At 44.6% G+C, this 18146-nt stretch overlaps 1 protein-coding gene across 1 annotated transcript in view; it reads left to right on the top strand.

Moving 5' to 3' along the window:
* Nucleotides 1-1002: 1002 nt before the first annotated feature.
* The window catches only part of SECISBP2L (SECIS binding protein 2 like), a 137065-nt gene continuing 119921 nt past the window's right edge, over nucleotides 1003-18146 (top strand). Inside the window, exon 1 of the mRNA XM_030189561.1 lies at nucleotides 1003-1167. Coding sequence (XP_030045421.1) covers nucleotides 1150-1167 — 18 coding nt within the window. The 5' untranslated portion in view covers nucleotides 1003-1149. The remainder of the gene's footprint in view (nucleotides 1168-18146) is intronic.

The following is an 18146-nucleotide window of genomic DNA, read 5'->3' as shown; positions in this document are numbered from 1 at the left end:
GGTTTGGTCCACTAGGGAAAATTTTTAAAAAAGCTTCTGAGGTCACGGGGGGGGGGGGGGCACTAGGTAAAGTTTAAAAAATTATTGGGTGGATCAGGGTCCACTAAACCACCAGGGTATATTAAAAAAAAAAAAACAGTGGCGGTCCAGTGCATCCGAGCTGTCAAATGGATTTCACAACTCAAACTTGCAAACAGCGAGGATGTACAAAATGGGATCTGTGCAGCTCATTTGCATGCGATCCCCTTTGTGCATCGCTGGCTGTTAGCGATTCACTAAGTTTTAGGGAGGCAGGCATATTTTACGGCTGCCTTTGTGCTTTGGGGCCCCAGTGTAATTCCACCCCTACTACACAACTTTGCCCTCTTCAGGAAGGCCCTCTGCTGTGCTCTTGGACTTCCTGTTTTGCCCAGCACATGCACACAGGAGTTTCATGGTTACATGTGGCAAGACAGTTGCTCTCCTTGCCTTTACTTCACTTGCAGTAAAAAAAAATTGCATCCCATTTGCTTTGGGCATTGGGGGACTAGTTTTCAGCACTGTTCTTCATCCTTGCCTTTAGTGCCAGCATTTTGTGCACATTGGCTCCAATATGTGAGTACTTATCAATCTCTTATCAATGTATTAAGTTTAGTCTATTAAAAAAAGTATCATATTGCTTTTCTATGCTTTATTTTCATTTATATCCTTTTTTAAGAACTCACTAGAAGAAAATTTTAGATAGCAGAGAACTGACACCACCACTACTGCTCTTAGACACTAGTGGGCCACTTGAATAGTGTAGTGCCACCAGATGTATGCAGCATAACTATGGACAAAATTACAGTATATGTAATTCAGTCAGTGGGCACACGTCGGAGAGTAACCCAGAGTAGGCGAGATTGCGTGTGTGACGAATGTAACGCCACTAGCTTGAGTTCTGGCGGCTTCCGTTGCAGCTGACTCTGTGGCCCGCCCCGCCCCCTCCTGAGTGAGTGTTGACGTAGAGAGCCGGGCGTACCATGGGCAATGGGTAGGGTGTGTACAGCCTGAGCTACCGATTCCGGGCAGAATGGGGGAAGCCGCTATGCGCTCCCTCCACAGCTGCCTCTGCATCTACTTCCGTCAACAACACTAAGGGCCTTCGCCGTCTGCGTACGCAGGGACGCCATGGAGAAGGACGAGCAGGTAGGGCGGCTCCCGACGCCAGTGTGTGATGGTAACGGGCGGGAGATTGGGAGCGGGCTGTGTGTGTGGAAAGTGGGCAGGGTGGGCTGTTTCCTGGAGGCAGAGGCCGCTGGGTAACGAGCTCGTGCTTCGCTCTTGTTCTGGTGGGGGTTTCGTTGTTGAGGCGGAAGTATACGACAGAACCACTTTGACAGCTCAGGTATGCTGCTCGCTCGTTGCATCATTTCCAGTTTATTTTGGTTTTTCAGTTGCGTACAAGACCCGTGGTGGAGCTGAGTTGTTAACAGTTGTGTGTATGTTTGGAGGTTGTGCTGTGCGCTCTTAGACGGCCTAATAAACTATAGTAACTACTTTCTTATTTGACTTCTTTTATATGGCAAATGATACCTGTATTGCTGTGTATTAGCTCCTAAAGTGTTCCTTTTGTTGAACAAATATTTTGTAAGTTTTGCTTTTTCTGCATAGTTATTCAAATTACAGTTTTCATGTTACTTAAAGCAATAATGTCTATTCAGGTATTTTTTTTAGCTGTCTTTTTCTTGAGCTGAGTGAACAGAAACAAAACTTTCATAAACATGCCAGTGAAGAGGGTCGTGGAGTCTTGACAATATGTTGAAATTCCCTTCCTGTGTACAGGGTACAGAAAAGGTAGTAGAATTTTAAGGGGAGGAGATAGGGAATATAATAGTGTTTCTGTATTGCACTTTTATTTTATTGATCTGATCATGGTTTGATTGTGTTGAACTGTTCTGGAATTCGATCCTGAAAATATATATAGTGGAAGTAGAAAAAGTTCGGAGAAAGGTATTACTTTGATGAACGTCTAAACAGGGTAGGGCTCTTTTGCTTGGAGATCGAGGGGGGGGGGGGGGGGGGATGCTATATGACCCTTTAAAATCACTAGAGAGGTAAAATAAGGAAATTTATTTTTTTTAACCCTTTCAACTAGTATATAAAAATACAGTAAGCTCCATGAAAGTAATAGGTACATATAAAACAAATGTTGGAATATATACGTATTTTTTCACTTTATGAACAAGCAGTGGCATTTGTTGCCAAAGCATGTAGTCAAAGCAGTTGTTTTAGGTAGGTATAAAAGGGGTTTAAAATAGTTTCTAGAGGAAAAGGCCATAAACTATTATTAGCCCTGTAGGCTAGGAACACTACTGCTTATCCTTGAGAATGAGCAATAAGGAATGGATATACCCCATGAGATCTTGCTGTTTACTGGATAGTGGATGCAATGGAATGTCAGTCTGAGCATAGTGCAGAATTATAGGGCTGTATGGATGTTGCTCATTTTGCACTGGAGAAAAATACATAGATCGCTGACCTTTACTGGTTAGAACATTCTCCCTTTTCCCTTTCCTCTCCAGATTACTTGAACGTGTCATTTACCGCTGTTGTCTTGACTTTCTTTCTACACAACCTATTGTTGACCCACTCCAATCTGGTTTTCGCCCTCTTCACTCTACTGAAACTGCACTTACCAAAGTCTCTAATGACGTGCTACTGGCTAAATCCAGAGGTCTCTATTCTATCCTTATCCTTCTTGACCTATCTGCTGCTTTCGACATTGTTGACCATACTATACTCCTGGATACGTTGTCCTCGCTTGGATTCCAGGGCCCTGTTCTTTCCTGGTTCTCCTCTTACCTCTCACTTCGTTCTTTTAGTGTTCACTCCGGTGGATCCTCTTCAACTTCCATCCCGCTTTTAGTTGGTGTGCCTCAGGGTTCTGTCCTTGGACCCCTCCTTTTCTCCATCTATACCTCTTCCCTTGATACCCTGATTTCAGCCCATGGCTTTCAATACCATCTTTACGCTGATGATTCTCAGATTTACATCTCCACCCCTGAAATCTCAACCTCAATCCAGGACAAAATTTCAGCCTGTTTGTCTGACATTGCTGCTTGGATGTCTCAACGCCATCTAAAGCTAAACATGACCAAAACTGAACTTCTCATTTTTCCCCCTAAACCCACCTCCCCTCTCCCCCCTTTATCTCTGTTAATGGCTCTCACATCCTCCCTGTCCCCTCGGCTTGTAACCTTGGAATCATCTTTGATTCCTCGATCTCCCTTCTCTGCACAGATTCAACAGATCGCCAAAACCTGTCGTTTTTTTATCTACAACATTAGCAAAATTCGGCCCTTCCTTTCTGAAAACGCTACCAGAACCCTTATCACCTCTCGCTTGGACTATTGCAATTTACTTCTCACTGGTCTTCCGCTCAGCCATCTCTCTCCAATCTGTCCAAAATTCTGCGGCACGACTTATTTTCCGCCAGAATCGTTATACCCACACTAGCCCACTCCTCAAGTCTCTTCACTGGCTCCCTGTCCGCTTCCGCATACAGTTTAAACTTCTCTTACTCACCTTTAAATGCATCCACTCGGCAGCCCCCCATTACCTCTCCACTCTCATCTCTCCCTACATCCCTCCCCGTGAACTCCGCTCACTGGACAAATCTCTCTTGTCGTCCCCCTTCACCTCTACTGCTAACTCCAGGCTTCGTTCCTTTTCTCTCGTGGCACCTTATGCCTGGAATAGACTTCCTGGACCTATACGTCTAGCTCCATCTCTACCTGTTTTCAAATCTATGCTGAAACCCCTCCTTTTCACTGCTGCTTTTAGCTCCTAGCCACTACTCAGTTGCCCTCCCCTTGTCTCTTCCTTCCTTCTCACCCAGTACTTCCCTTAAGGTAACTGTTTTGTCTGTCTGTATTATTTAGATTTTAAGCTCTTTGAGCAGGGACTGTCTCTTCGTGTCAGGTGTTCAGCGCTGCGTGCGTCTGGTAGCGCTATACAAATGCTAATAATAATAACATTGGATTACAATTGTACAGAAGAAATAAAACATTGAAACTCTTAAGTTGTCAAAACAAGAAACTTGAGTGTACTTTTGAATTCCAAGCAGTCATATGATGTTTTAAAGTATTTAATAAAAGGTTATGGTAACAAGCCACATCTTTAATAAACAGTTTCACTTGAGGAAGTCTTTCAGAAATATTTACCAGACCCTTGAGGGATTACATTATTCTCTGTTTAGCAGCTTGTGTGATGGTGACATTTCTTTGTATAGAAGGTAAAAAAAGAAATTATTTATCATAACGTATGTTCTAAGAGCTTATGTTCTAAGAGCTGACACATTTCATAGTAGTAGACAACGTTAATAAAAAGGAGGAATTATGTTTTTATTAGTTTAGCACATCTTTTAAACACAAGTACTAGTAAGTGTGTTAACTGAAGAAAACTGGGATTTTTGTTTGTTTGTAGTGACACTTAGGAAGGACCTGGAAGAAAGCTGTATATGAATTTTTGAGATCTTATTCACATCTGAAGAATAAGGCTTGTGGGAACTAATTTATTTTTTTGCTAGTTTTCTCTCAGTGTAGGTCTGAGTTGTAAGCTGAGGATGGTTCCATGTTGGTCAAGATGGAGAACCTGTACTATATGAAGGTCTTAATATCTTGCCTCTTGACCTTAATGGGAATGCGAAGACATAAGAACCATTGCCAAGCAGGTTAAAACTCCTATTAAAAACAAACAGACAAATCCCCTCCCCCAAAACAAAACAAACCCAAAACCATCACTTAAGGACCAAACTGTTTATCATACTCGCAGAAATTCTAGTACAGGGTATGTGAAAATGTCAGTATCTGATCAGAGTTATCCATTTTCAGTTTTAGAGGGCATTACAAAGATTGCTTCTGGTCTGTCCAGTTAGGCTGCACGTTTGTCATTCTTCTGAATGTGTCATAAGACATAACACCTATGGCGACTGCAGTTTCCATGGTTGGGCACTTAGTTTGTGAAATATGTTTTCTGTGAGTTCAAAAGCAAACTATCCTTGATTTTTTAATAAATTAATTTCAGCTGGCTTGATTATAAATGTTTCTCTGAACTTTTAGTACAACTTTATATATAATTTGTTTTGGGTGCTATGGCAATAGAACTAAGTTTTAAAATGTTAGGATTTTCTTTACTATTCCATGTTAAAAGAAAAATTGTTAGATACAGTCTAACTTTGATCTTGGACCTGGGCCAACAATGCTCCAACTTAATCTCTACCATAAAAATGCAGCATCAAACTTATTTATCTATGTTAATAACTGGTGTTTTAACTCTAGGAGAAGGCTGACCAGCCAGTTCCTACCAGTGTCATCTCCTGTCTGTGCAGCTGTTTGTGATTACAGTACCAGTTTTACTGATAACAAAGACTCATTTCAGTATATGTAAAATGTCTTTGAAGAGTAGGGGTTGTATGGAAAAATATGTAATTAGCTAATGTGGTGCATGAATATGGGTGAATTTAGTCGAAAAAAATGCAGAAAAAGGCATTTGCCTCTTTGTAACTAGAAACTGAAAAAGGATTTTTTTTTTTTTTCAAGGTTTGCAAGGAAATTTGCCATGGAGCATTTAGTAAAGTTAGTGTTCAATACTGGTCGCCGCATCTCAAAAAAGATATAGTGGAATTAGAAAAGGTGCAAAGAAGGGCAATGAAAATGATAAAGGGGATGGGACGACTTCCCTATGAGGAAAGGCTAAAGCGGCGAGGGCTCTTCAGCTTGGAGAAAAGGCGGCTGAGGGGAGATATGATAGAGGTCTATAAAATAATGATTGGAGTGGAATGGGTAGAAATGAAGCATCTGTTTACGCTTTCCAAAAGTACGAGGACTAGGGGGCATGCGATGAAGCTACAAAGTAGTAAATTTAAAACGAATCGGAGAAAATATTTATTCACTCAACGTGTAATTAAACTCTGGAATTCATTGCCAGAGAATGTGATAAAGGCGGTTAACTTAGCAAAGTTTAAAAAAGGTTTGGATGGCTTCCTGAAGGAAAAGTCCATAGATCATTATTAAATTGGACTTGGGGAAAATCCACTATTTCTGGGATAAGCAGCATAAAATGTTTTGTGCTTTTTTGGTATCTTGCCAGGTATTTGTGAGGCCACTGTTGGAAACAGGATGCTGGGCTTGATGGACCTTTGGTCTGTCCCAGTATGGCAAAACTTATGTACTTTTGTAGTATGAAATGTGAGAGTGTTTTTGACTTGTAGAATCTTGCATGTATTTGCATGTATATAGAGAGGAGAGAGATCATAGATAGAGCTAGAGATCTAGATCTGCGATTAAAAATCTCTCTCTCACTCTCTCTCTATGTGTATAACATTTATTTTTTGGTCTGTAGTTCCTTTTCTTCCAATTCAAGTGTAACCAGCGCTGAGATTCTGGCACAACTATGTAGGAATGTTTTCCCTGTTGTAATAGACCCAGCCTTCCCATTGCTCCTAGTCTGGTTATTGCATCAGATGCCCAGAAGCCATGGACTACGGTTCCTCTAACCCCATTTACCAGGTGTTGGCCTTATTTCATAAGCTTTTAAAAGCTTACTTGTTTGAAATTTGTTTTATTATGTGATAAATTTACGTTGTCTTCCTTTTTTATTCTGTTGTTTTACATGATTGTGTTTGGATCTTATGTTATCCACTTTGAACCTGTATATGGGGTTTGGTGGAATATAAGCACCATTACCATTGATTACCCTGATGTTTATTACCTCCAAAGGATGTGAATGTTTGTAGCATTTCCAGCTAACCAAGAGTGTGGATGAGCCAACTTGGAGACCTCAGCATGGCAGTGAGTAGCACTGCTACTGGGCCAGCCACTGTTTTATTTTTATTAGACAAGGAGTCTTGTGTTTACAGTTTTGCTTATATATTTTTAGTACCAATAAAAGTCTCTTAGGCATTAAGCATTTTTCCAAAAGACACAAACCCCTGGATTCTATATAGCGCACCTAGAGATCTGTGTCAAAATCCAAGCGTATTCTGTAACAACGTGCGTAACTTAATTGTCTTAAACCAATCAACATTGTTAACAGCACTTAACAAACAATAATGAACACTAATTGCCAATAATTAGAATTTTTGCACACAACTCCATGAGTGTAGTCTGTAACTCACTGCACTTAGAGGCAGATGCACTAAACGTTTTTCATCGTTAAATGAGCCCTCGGGGAAGAATTTCCGATCCTTTCCATGCACTTAAGCCTATTTTCCGACGACAGTAGCAGCTAACGAAAACGGAATGGAGATGAGCAATTAGTGTGAAAACCCCATTGAAACGACATGCACTAACCTTTTCCGATTGCCTTTACGCAGGAAAAAGGCAGGAAAACTAACGAGAGGTCTGGACCTCTCGTTAGGACAGCTCTGTGCCAGGAAAAAGTGTTAAGTGAAAAAACAAACTTTGAGCCAATCCCAGCGCATTAGCAGAGCTAAAAGCGCTGTGATTGGTCCAAAGGACCTCAGAAAACACATAAAAAAATAAAACTAAAAAAAGGATCGGGAGGGGGCAAGGGCGCTCATCAGGAGCGTCCTGTACGGACGGCCTTGCCCCCCCCCGCCGCTGCTCCCCACTTTCCGCCGCTCCCCCCACCCCGAAAAAGCAAAATTCTAGCAGCCCCTGCCCCCCTCCCTTCCTCACTACTCTCAGCTCCGCCTCCCGACATCCTCCGTCTGTGCCCCGCCCCCTTTGGGGGTCGTCGCCGCCATTCCCCTTCTCCATCGGGCCCCCCTCCCTCTTACCGGGCCCGTGCAGCGCCTCTCTCCTCTGTCCGAAGGCGCTGCACGGGCAAGAAGAACGCTGAATCAGCTGATGCCTGCCTTCGCGATAGAGCGTCTTTCTCCTCCTGGGCCCGCCCCTGTCTGACGTCAGTAAGACAGGGGCGGGCCCAGGAGGAGAAAGACGCTCTATCGCGAAGGCAGGCATCAGCTGATTCAGCGTTCTTCTTGCCCGTGCAGCGCCTTCGGACAGAGGAGAGAGGCGCTGCACGGGCCCGGTAAGAGGGAGGGGGGCCCGATGGAGAAGGGGAATGGCGGCGACGACCCCCAAAGGGGGCGGGGCACAGACGGAGGATGTCGGGAGGCGGAGCTGAGAGTAGTGAGGAAGGGAGGGGGGCAGGGGCTGCTAGAATTTTGCTTTTTCGGGGTGGGGGGAGCGGCGGAAAGTGGGGAGCAGCGGCGGGGGGGGGGGGCAAGGCTGTCCGTACAGGACGCTCCTGATGAGCGCCCTTGCCCCCTCCCGATCCTTTTTTTAGTTTTATTTTTTTATGTGTCAATTCAATTTGCCATGTGCTTGTGATTTGACTGTTTGTGGCATGCGCAGAGCAGCTAACATAACGCTTGGCTGCTCTGCGCATGATTTGGGGGCCGATTAACGATGTGTATTGTGATTCTTTGATACATTGTACGTTTCAATACCGATTCCAGCATGTGTGACTTTTTTTTTTGGTGCATTTTTCGTTATTTTAAAATCGTTAGGGACTTTAACGATTTAGATTTTTTTACGTTTGGTTGCTGCATCTGCCTCTTAAATTTTAATGCGTGCAGGCAAAAGGGTTGTGGTTGGGGAAATGGGCATTTCAAAATTGACACGTGTTATAGAATATGGCCCTCTGCACCTAAATCTGCACGCTGGGATTTATGCCACATGTTCATTGGTGTAAGTGGAGGCTTGTAGTTTTAGGTGCTAGGATATCAACTAAACGTCTTCTATATACCACGCCTAAATCTAGGCGCGGCTTATAGAATACGCTTAGGCTGAAATGTTTTCTGTGTGGATTTTCTAGGCGCCATATATAGAATCTGGCCCAAAATAAGAAGATCCTTTAATATATCAGACTTTTAGTCATTGCAACTTATTTTTCTTGATCATGTCTAATCTTCTAAACTGGGAGCTTTACATATGTTGAATAGTATCTCCTAGAATTTGTCTTTCAAGATGATTTATTTTTGAAACTTTCAGTAACAAGGATGATACCTTGGACTTTATCTGGAGGGCTTGGTGCCAGTTATAAGAAATTTACCATATGGGCAATATGTTTAAAAGAGTTTCTGTGGCTAGGCTAGTGTGGTTGCTGTGTTAAATTTACTTGAATGAAATAAGTCAAGAAAATTATATATCTATGCAGCCCTCGTAAGCTAATCTCAAAATGTACAAAGCCGCATGGAAAACGAGAGGAAACCCATAGGAATTGAATGGGCTTCCTCTCATTTGTTGCGTAGGAATTGCTTATGCAGCTTTGTAAAAGAAGCTCTAAGTTAGGGGCTGTTTCCCTAAGGTGCAGTAAAATCTAGGTTTAGTGTTTTTCGAATGAAGGATTTCCTCCATGTTATGCTCAGATTTAGCACAGCGTTAAAGTAGGGTTTTTTTTAAGGTCATGCACTAATGCTCCCATTAGCGCACAGCACCTGCAGAAAAAGTGGGAGCATGTAAGTCTCCTGTTGAGAAGGTGTTAAATACACTAAATGAAGCAACCATAGGAGCAGGTTAATTGTAGGACAAGTCTTTAAAGATGTGACAAATTAAGAAGCAATCTCAGTTTACAAAACAAAATCAGTATGACTCACCTTGAATACTTTTTGCGTCTAGAAAGAAAAAATGGGAAGAGCATCTAAAAGAAGTCTATCAGTAAGCTTCAAAGCCATAATATAAAACCTTACTTTGTACAAAAATGATTTCTGAGGCAGTTGAGGCTAACTTCAACCAGTGATCAGTGTCACCATATAATATCCATTAATGTTCCCACCTCTTGCCCTCAAGAGGCTGGATGGAAGGAGAAAGGGAAGCCCTACAAAGCTTTTGCGCTTTTAGAAATAAGATAAACACAGGCAAGTACAGCTGCTCTGTGCCTCCTACTGACACATCCTACAGTGGTACTTAATCAGTTCTAAGGGAGATTCTTTTCCACCCTCTCACACAGATATGCACACTTATATATCTGTTTTCTGGAATGACCTGACCTGCCTATGCCCCCTCCAGCGGGAACGCCCCCTTTCTAGTTGCATATGGATATGCTTAGGCGATATCCTACAACTGCGTGTGTAAGTGTATGCTGTTTCAGCCCGTTTCGGCACCTTGCATGTGTTACAACACATTTTCGTGCTGAAAGTTGGCACCGTTTATAGAATTCATCAGTTAGTGCCCCTTTTTTTTTTTTAATTACATTTGTACCCCGCGCTTTCCCACTCATGGCAGGCTCAATGCGGCTTACGTGGGGCAATGGAGGGTTAAGTGACTTGCCCAGAGTCACAAGGAGCTGCCTGTGCCTGAAGTGGGAATTGAACTCAGTTCCTCAGTTCCCTAGGACCAAAGTCCACCACCCTAACCACTAGGCCACTCCTCCACTCCTTTAGTAAAATAGCCCCTTAGTTTGTTAACAGCAAAATAAGATGATACCTATTTATCAGTCTTTTATCAGTTTCAAAACTGAGTGAAAGTAAGGGCCTGTGTTTATCTTATTTCTAAAAGCCCAAAAGCTTTGTAGGGCTTCCCTTTCTCCTTCCATCCAGCCTCTTGAGGGTAAGAGGTGGGAACATTAATGGATACTATACGGTGACACTGATCATTGGTTGAAGTTAGCCTCAACTGCCAAAGAAATCACTTTTGTACAAAGTAAGGTTTTATATTATGGCTTTGAAGCTTACTGATAGACTTCCTTTAAATGCTCTTCCCATTTTTTCTTTCTAGACGCAAAAAGTATTCAAGGTGAGTCATACTGATTTTGTTTTGTAACAGATTGCTTCTTAATTTGTCACATCTTTAAAGACTTGTCCTACAATTAACCTGCTCCTATGGTTGTTTCATTTAGTGTGTGCAATGCTATTTGATAAGGTCTGCTTAGTTTTATTTTTTTAATATATGAGCAATTCAGGATCCTAGAAGTAAAATGTTAATTTTTCTTGATCCAATTTTTGGAGGGTTGAACATTGATATTAATTAAATGTGAATGTTCAGGATAAGCATATAACATAGCTCTGGTTAACCCCCTCCCCCTCTAGTTATTTCAAAATCAATGTGAAATTAGTGTAATAAAAAGTGCTGAGTGACATTTTCAATTGTTCTTGATTTGCTGGTCTTTTGTAAGTGCGCATATCTGTGTGAGAGGGTGGAAAAGAATCTCCCTTAGTACTGATTAAGTACCACTGTAGGATGTGTCAGTAGGAGGCATAAAGCAGCTGTACTTGCCATTCTTCATATGCTGAATCTCATTTCTCTGGTTTAATAAGTAGACCTTTCTAAAAATATGTCCTGTATGCTATATTGAGACATGGTGAAATAATAGGAGGAAAAGAGCAATTATGCCAGAGCAGTTGTCTGCTTTGAAAATTAAGTTGCAGGACTCCAAAAAACAAAACAAAACAGGGAACCATCTTACATAACCTAAATGAAGCCTTCTCTGAATGCCTCCTTTTTATGGAGCTAAATGCCTTCCTTTTTCTGTTGTTTTTTTTTTTGAGAAAAAGTTCTTGCCCATTTGGCCATCAGTAAAAGGAAGGGTGTGGACAGATAACACTCCTACAAGACATTTGTTTTAGCTAATCTTTTCCAGTGATCTGTTAAAGCAATTGTAGTTTGAGGGAGGATGCTCATCTGTATGAAGTGAGAAATTCCATGTATTTGCAAGCCTGTTGTTACAAAAGCCATAATTACTGTTGAATAGGCCTTAAGTTTTTTTCATTTCACCTCTGCTTCTCTCTGCATCATTAAACTAGGACTTTGCTATCATTATAATGGCCTGAAAAGGATTTAATACATCCTGATGACAGTATGCTAGTGTAGTGTTACTAGAATAACCAATTATGGGGCCTTTTACTAAAGCTTAGCATGCACTAACAGAATTAGTGTGCTTTATAAATGCTAAGAAGCCTATAAGTATAAAACAGGCTTCTTAGAATTTAGTGCATTCTAATTCTATTAGCACTTGCTAAGCATTAGTAAAAGAGCCCCTGTGTAAACAAAATAATACTTTTGCCTACATTTGGAAACTATTTTCTTTCTTTTGAAAGTGGTTTGAATAGAAAACCCCTGTATTTCACTTCGATTAGTTTTCTACCCAAAACACGTTTTCTTTGTGCCTGGCTTACTTAGGGGCCTTTTTACGGGTGGCAGAGCCAGTGGGGGGTGGGCTGGTGGTTGGAAGGCGGGGGCTAGTGCTGGGCAGACTTCTATGGTCTTTGCAGTGAGGATGGCAGATACTAATCAAGGTCAGGTTTCAGGTATACACAAAAGGTAGCACATATGAGTTTATCTTGTTGGGCAAACTGGATGGATCGTGCAGGTCTTTCTCTGCCGTCATCTACTATGTTACTATGTTTTACTAAAGGGTGTTAAGCGTCCCATAGATCAGTCCAGAGACTTGTGGGTTGTGTCCTTCTACCAGCAGGTGGAGATAGAGAGAACCTCCGAGGTTTGCTATATGTGGACCTGTGCAGCCAGCTGAACCTTAGTATTCTCTCTATCTAGCAGGTGGAGGGACATCTCTGTGCAGCTCTGGTTTGATCTGGCTACTGGTGTCCTTTGGGCCTAGTTTAGCACAGACAGGGGTTGAGTGGCTGTTTGCAGCTTGTGGTGTACACCTGGTGGTGCCAGGTACCTCCCAGTCTCCCCCTACGTTTCCTCCGTTGGCCGGGGCTGTTGACCTGATCGGGTGTTTCCTTTCTCTCCTGACTAAAAAAAAAAAAAAAAAGACTGTTTTTGTTTAATCATACAGAGGAACTAGACGTTCTGCAGAGTCAGTTTTGGGGCAGGCCTTTGTGGAGCATGTCAGTGTCTTCTGAGGCGGCTAAGTGCTGCTCCCGGTGTGGGGGCCGGAGAGCAGCATCAGAGGAGTGTGAGTCCTGCCGCCGTCAGCCCGCAGTGGGTGTTCAGCGCGACGGGAGTTCCCCTCAGGCGTCCGGTGAGTCGGAAGCGCAGGAGATAGTTTCAGCTGTTTCCTCGGGCAGTTAGTTGGCAGGTGCCATTTTTTCCTCTCAGGCGCGACCTGCTCTGTACGTGGCAGTTGATAGACAAGAGGTGCAGCGCGCTTTTGTGGCACAGGCTCCGATGGAGGGAAGCAATGTACAGGGAGCAGGGGAGTCCCTTGCAGTTCCTTTTTCCCCAGATTTTGTTTTATTAATGCACAATGCCTTTCTTTGGAAGCAGTCAGGAGCTTCTCTTCGGGCAGCCCTGTCTCTTCCTCAGCAAACTTCGGTTGCTGCAGCCTCTCAGTATTTCCTGCCAAAACGTCCCCGGGTGGAGATTTTGGATCCCGAGTTGCTACCTGACACAGATGGCCTGGTTTTGTCTCCAGGCTCTCCCTCAGAATCTTTGGATTTGGCATATGAGGTCACCCTGCCCTCTGCGGAGGGGGATGATCTCACAGCTGCCCGCCTTTTTGCAGGGAAGAGCTTCCCTTCCTCATTGTTAGGGCTTTTGAGGTTTGGGCCATTTCCCCCCTGAATCGTCAGGAGGAACAGGTCCGGTGCCCTCTATTATGTCTGGCACCAAATGCCCACCTCGTTTCTTTCATGTGCATGAGGCCATGAAGATCCTTATTTCGGCGCAGTGGGATACGCCGGACAGTGGGCTTAAGGTTGCTTAGAGCTATGTCACGTCTTTACGCGCTACCTGCTCCTGACTTAGACTTCCTGAAGGTCCCTATGGTGGATTCCTTAATCACAGCGGTCACTAAGAAAACCACTCTTTCTGTGGAGGGTGGCACAGCGCTCAAGGACCCTCAGGATCGTAAGTTGGAGACTTCCTTGAAGCTGTCCTTTGAAGTAGCGGCCCTTTCCCTGTAGGCCTCAGTTTGTGACTCCTATGCGGCGCGGGCATGCTTATCGTGGGTACAGAAAGCCTCCTCTACGGAAGATCTCGTGGTTGTTTTGCCGGCCTTGGGGTCCGGTTTAGCCTTTCTTTCGGATCTTCTTTATGATCTTTTGAAGGCTTCGGTGAAGGAGGTTTCCCTAGCGGTCACTGTGCATCGCTGGCTGTGGTTGCAGCATTGGGCTGCAGACGTGGCCTCTAAGTCACGTTTAGCAAGGCTTCCTTTTAGGAGAAAGCTTTTGTTTGGGACAGACTTGATTGTGAAGGACCTCGGTGACTCTGAAGGCCAGCGCCTCCCGGAGGACAGGTCCAAGTTTGTAAGACCGGCTGGACAAGTTTAGGGATACACGGCGTTACCGTCCAGGTCGTGGGGCCTCTTTTCATAGAGCAAGGTCTTCTCAGAGGCCTCAGCCCTTTCGAGGTGACAGGCGGGCCTTCCTTTCCGGTAACAGAAACCAGCCCGCAGCCAGGTCCGCCCAATGATTCGGGCCCTGGTCCATATCCAGCCGGTTATTGGGGGCAGACTGTCTCTATTCCTGGTGGAGTGGACCAGGGTAACATCCGACGAATGGGTCTTGGAGGTTATCAGAGAGGCTACAAGTTAGAATTGGCTCGTCCGATAGTAGACTCTTTTCTGGAATCTCCTTGCAAATGTCCCACCAAGGTGCGGGCTGTTCGACACACCCTCCTCAACTTACAACGGCTGGGTGCCGTCCAGCTCGTACCCCCAGCAGAAAGAGGGTGCGGTCGATACTCCATTTATTTTGTGGTGCCAAAAAAGGGCGGTTCTTGGGCGACCCGTCTTAGATCTCAAGTGCGTCAACAGGTCCTTACGGGTTCGACTTTTCTGCATGGAAACCCTCCGATTGGTGATCGCAGGGGTACAGCAAGGGAAGTTTTTGACCTCTCTCAATCTCAAAGAGGCCTATTTACACATTTCAATCTGGCCTCCCCACAGACGTTTTCTTCGCTTTGCAGTGCTCGGTCGTCATTTTCAATTCAAGCGATGCCCTTCGGCCTAGCCACAGCATCTCGGACCTTTTCCAAGGTCCTGGTAGTAGTGGCAGTCTATCTCAGGAAGGAAGGGATTCAGGTCCATCCCTATCTAGACGACTGGTTTGTGCGGGCTACTTCTTTCAAGGAGAGTCGGCGGGCAACTGACAAAGTGGTCGGGTTGCTTCAGTCGCTTGGTTGGGTGATCAACTTTCTGAAGTGCAGCCTAATGCCTTCCCAAATGCTGGAATACTTCGGGGTGTGCTTCGATACCCGAACAGGGATAGTTTCTCTTCCTTCAGCTCGAGCACAGCGGTTACAGGCTCAGTTTCGAGCGCTGTTTCAAAATCCGAGCCCGCAGGCTTGGGACTATGTACAAGTTCTAGGTTTCATGGCCTCCACCTTGGACGTGGGAAAGCGGGCCAGAACTCACATGCACCCCCTCCAGTGGCACCTTTTGAGCCGTTGGTCTCCGCTTTAAAAAAAAATATTTTTAAATGTGCTGCCAGGTTCGGGTGCCATGTTCGGCCCGTCTTCACACAATCGTGCATTGGTGGTTAATTCAAAAGAATCTCGTGTCAGGCATTCCTCTGGCAACCCCGGACTAGAAGATAGTGACCACGGATGCGTCACTGTCTGGTTGGGGGGCTCGTTGCCTGCAACAGATGGCCCAGAGCGTTTGGATTTCGACGGAGACGTCATGGTCCATCAACTGCTTGGAGTTACAGGCGATTTGTCTGGCCCTTTGGGAGTTTCTGTCTCTTCTCCGTGGTTGCCCAGTTTGAGTTCTTTCGGACAATGCGATGGTGGTTGCCTACGTAAACCATCAGGGGGGCACCAGCAGTGCACCCCTAGTGTGCAAGGTGGCTCTGATCTGCCATTGGGCAGAGACTCATCTCTCTTTCTTGACAGCGGCTCATATAGTGGGGTCACAGAATGTGCAAGCAGACTTTCTCAGTCGCCACCAGTTGGAGCCGGGGGAGTGGATGCTCTCCCCTCTGGCCTTCAATCAGATAACTGCCCGTTGGGGGATGCCAGAGATGGACTTAATGGCCACTGCATTCAGTGCAAAGGTTCCCTGTTTCTTCAGCAGGAGACGAGAGCTGGTCTCGGAAGGCATCGATGCCCTTCTTCAACCTTGGCCCAGGGGCCTGCTCTATGCCTTTCCCCCGTGGCCAATGGTGGGCAGGTTACTGACTGCTTTGCCAGTCATCCCGGTCGAGTGATCCTAGTGGCCCCGGATTTGCCCAGACGACCCTGGTACACAGATGTGATCAGGCTTCTGTTCGATCGTCCTTTTCTGCTACTGGCACAGGAGAGTCTCCTGCTGCAGGGGCCAGTCACGATGGAGGATCCCTTTCCCTTTGGTCATACGGCCTGGCCCATGAAAGGACGAGGTTGAGAAGAAGAGGGTTTCCGGACGTGGTTATCACTACGATTCTGTAGGCTTGGAAAAGATTCACCTCGATAGCTTATGCTAGGGTGTGGCGTACCTTCGATTCATGGTGTACGAGTTCAGGATTGTCAGCGGCTTCAGTATTGGTTATCCTCGCGTTTCTTCAGGAGGCTGTACAAAAATCACTCTCGTTGAGTTCTCTTAAGTTGCAGGTGGCAGCTCTGGCATATTTTAGAGGCCGGCTTCAGGGGGCGTCCATCGCCTCCCACCCGGATGTGGTTCATTTTTTTGAGGGGCGTATATCGTTTGTGCCCTCCTCACATGCCAGTTCTGCCATCCTGGAACCTTAATCTAGTTCTCAAAGCGCTTCAGCATCCTCCTTTCGAACCCTTATCGGGGATTACGATTAAGGATCTCACCTTGAAGGCGATTTTTCCTATTAGCCATTACTTCCACTCGGAGAATTTCAGAGTTGCAGGCCCTTTCTTGCAGAGACCCCTTCTTGCATTTTACGGAGGCGGGGGTATCGATTAGGACAGTTCCTTCGTTTTTGCCCAAGGTGGTTTCTCGTTTCCACTTGGGGTAGTCCCTGAATTTGCCGGCCTTCCGCCAGGACGATTACCCTGAGTAATTCCAGGCTCTTTGCTGCCTCGACGTGAGATGGGTTCTTAGGTATTTGGAGGTGACGAATGAATTTCGTCTTTCTGACCATCTCTTCGTCCTTTTTGGAGGCAGTAAGAAGGGTCATATGGCGTCCAAGGCCACAAAAGCCCGTTGGTTGCGGGCGGCCATCTCTTCGGCATACGTGGCATTGGGCAAGCAAGCCCCTTTGCAAGTTCGTGCTCCTTCTACGTGAGCTCAAGCTTCCTCCTACGCAGAGTCCCATTTGGTTTCTCTGGAAGATATCTGCAGGGCAGCTACATGGGCTTCGGTCCATACATTCACTCGTCATTATCGGTGGATGTGGCAGCTTGTCAAGTTGCGGTGTTTGGCTTGTCGGTGATTTCTGCCAGATTAGGGGTGTCCCGCCCTACTTGAGGACTGCTTGGGTACATCCCACAAGTCTCTGGATTGATCTGTGGGACGCCATGGAAGGAAAAATTAATTCTTACCTGATAATTTTCTTTCCATTAGTCCCAACAGATCAATCCAGAGGCCCCCCTGGGCTTACTGTCTGTGGTTTTGTTATGGTTGGTTGTTTTTTTTCGGGTTCCATTGTTCTGAATCTTCCTTCGTTTGATTAAAAAATGAAATAAATAAATAAATATAGAAGTGGTGGAAATATGTTGGGCAATTGGTCTGACAATGTCAGGAGAGTTTTCTATTGTTTCCATTCCACTGCTTTGGTATCGTTCATACTGAGGTTCAGCTGGCTGCACAGGTGCACATATAGCAAACCTCAGAGGTTCTCTCTATCTCCACCTGCTGGTAGAGGGACACAACCCACAAGTCTCTGGATTGATCTGTTGGGACTAATGGAAAGAAAATTATCAGGTAAGAATTAATTTTTCCTTAGCGTGTCAAAAAAACTCAGCCCTACTGCAATTGTGCTATTTTGCCTGTTAGCACATGCTACCTTGCATGTTAAGTATTTATTTTTTTATATTTTTTGAAGGAGGCATATCATGGGTGAGAGAGAGTGTGGAAGCATTACTCAACTAGCGCGTTTGAATTATCGCATTCTGTGTATGTTTAAATTATGTATGTTGTGTTCTCTGTCTTGGATAAAGACAGGTTATAAATAATAAACATTAACATGGGAGCACTTAGGAGGTGGTAAGTGCTCCTGTATTAATGTTTTACAGGTAACACATGCTAATACAAACAGCACACGACCCAAACAAGGACATTTAAAAATATTTTTTGCTTTCAACAATTTTTTTTTGATGTTCGACACATAATAATAATACATTTCCATGTGAATTAACCATCCA

Source organism: Microcaecilia unicolor, chromosome 1 (assembly GCF_901765095.1).
Source record: "Microcaecilia unicolor chromosome 1, aMicUni1.1, whole genome shotgun sequence".
Taxonomy (NCBI): domain Eukaryota; kingdom Metazoa; phylum Chordata; class Amphibia; order Gymnophiona; family Siphonopidae; genus Microcaecilia; species Microcaecilia unicolor.
Note: the sequence above shows the minus strand (reverse complement) of the source record. Positions and strands in the feature narration are given on the sequence as shown.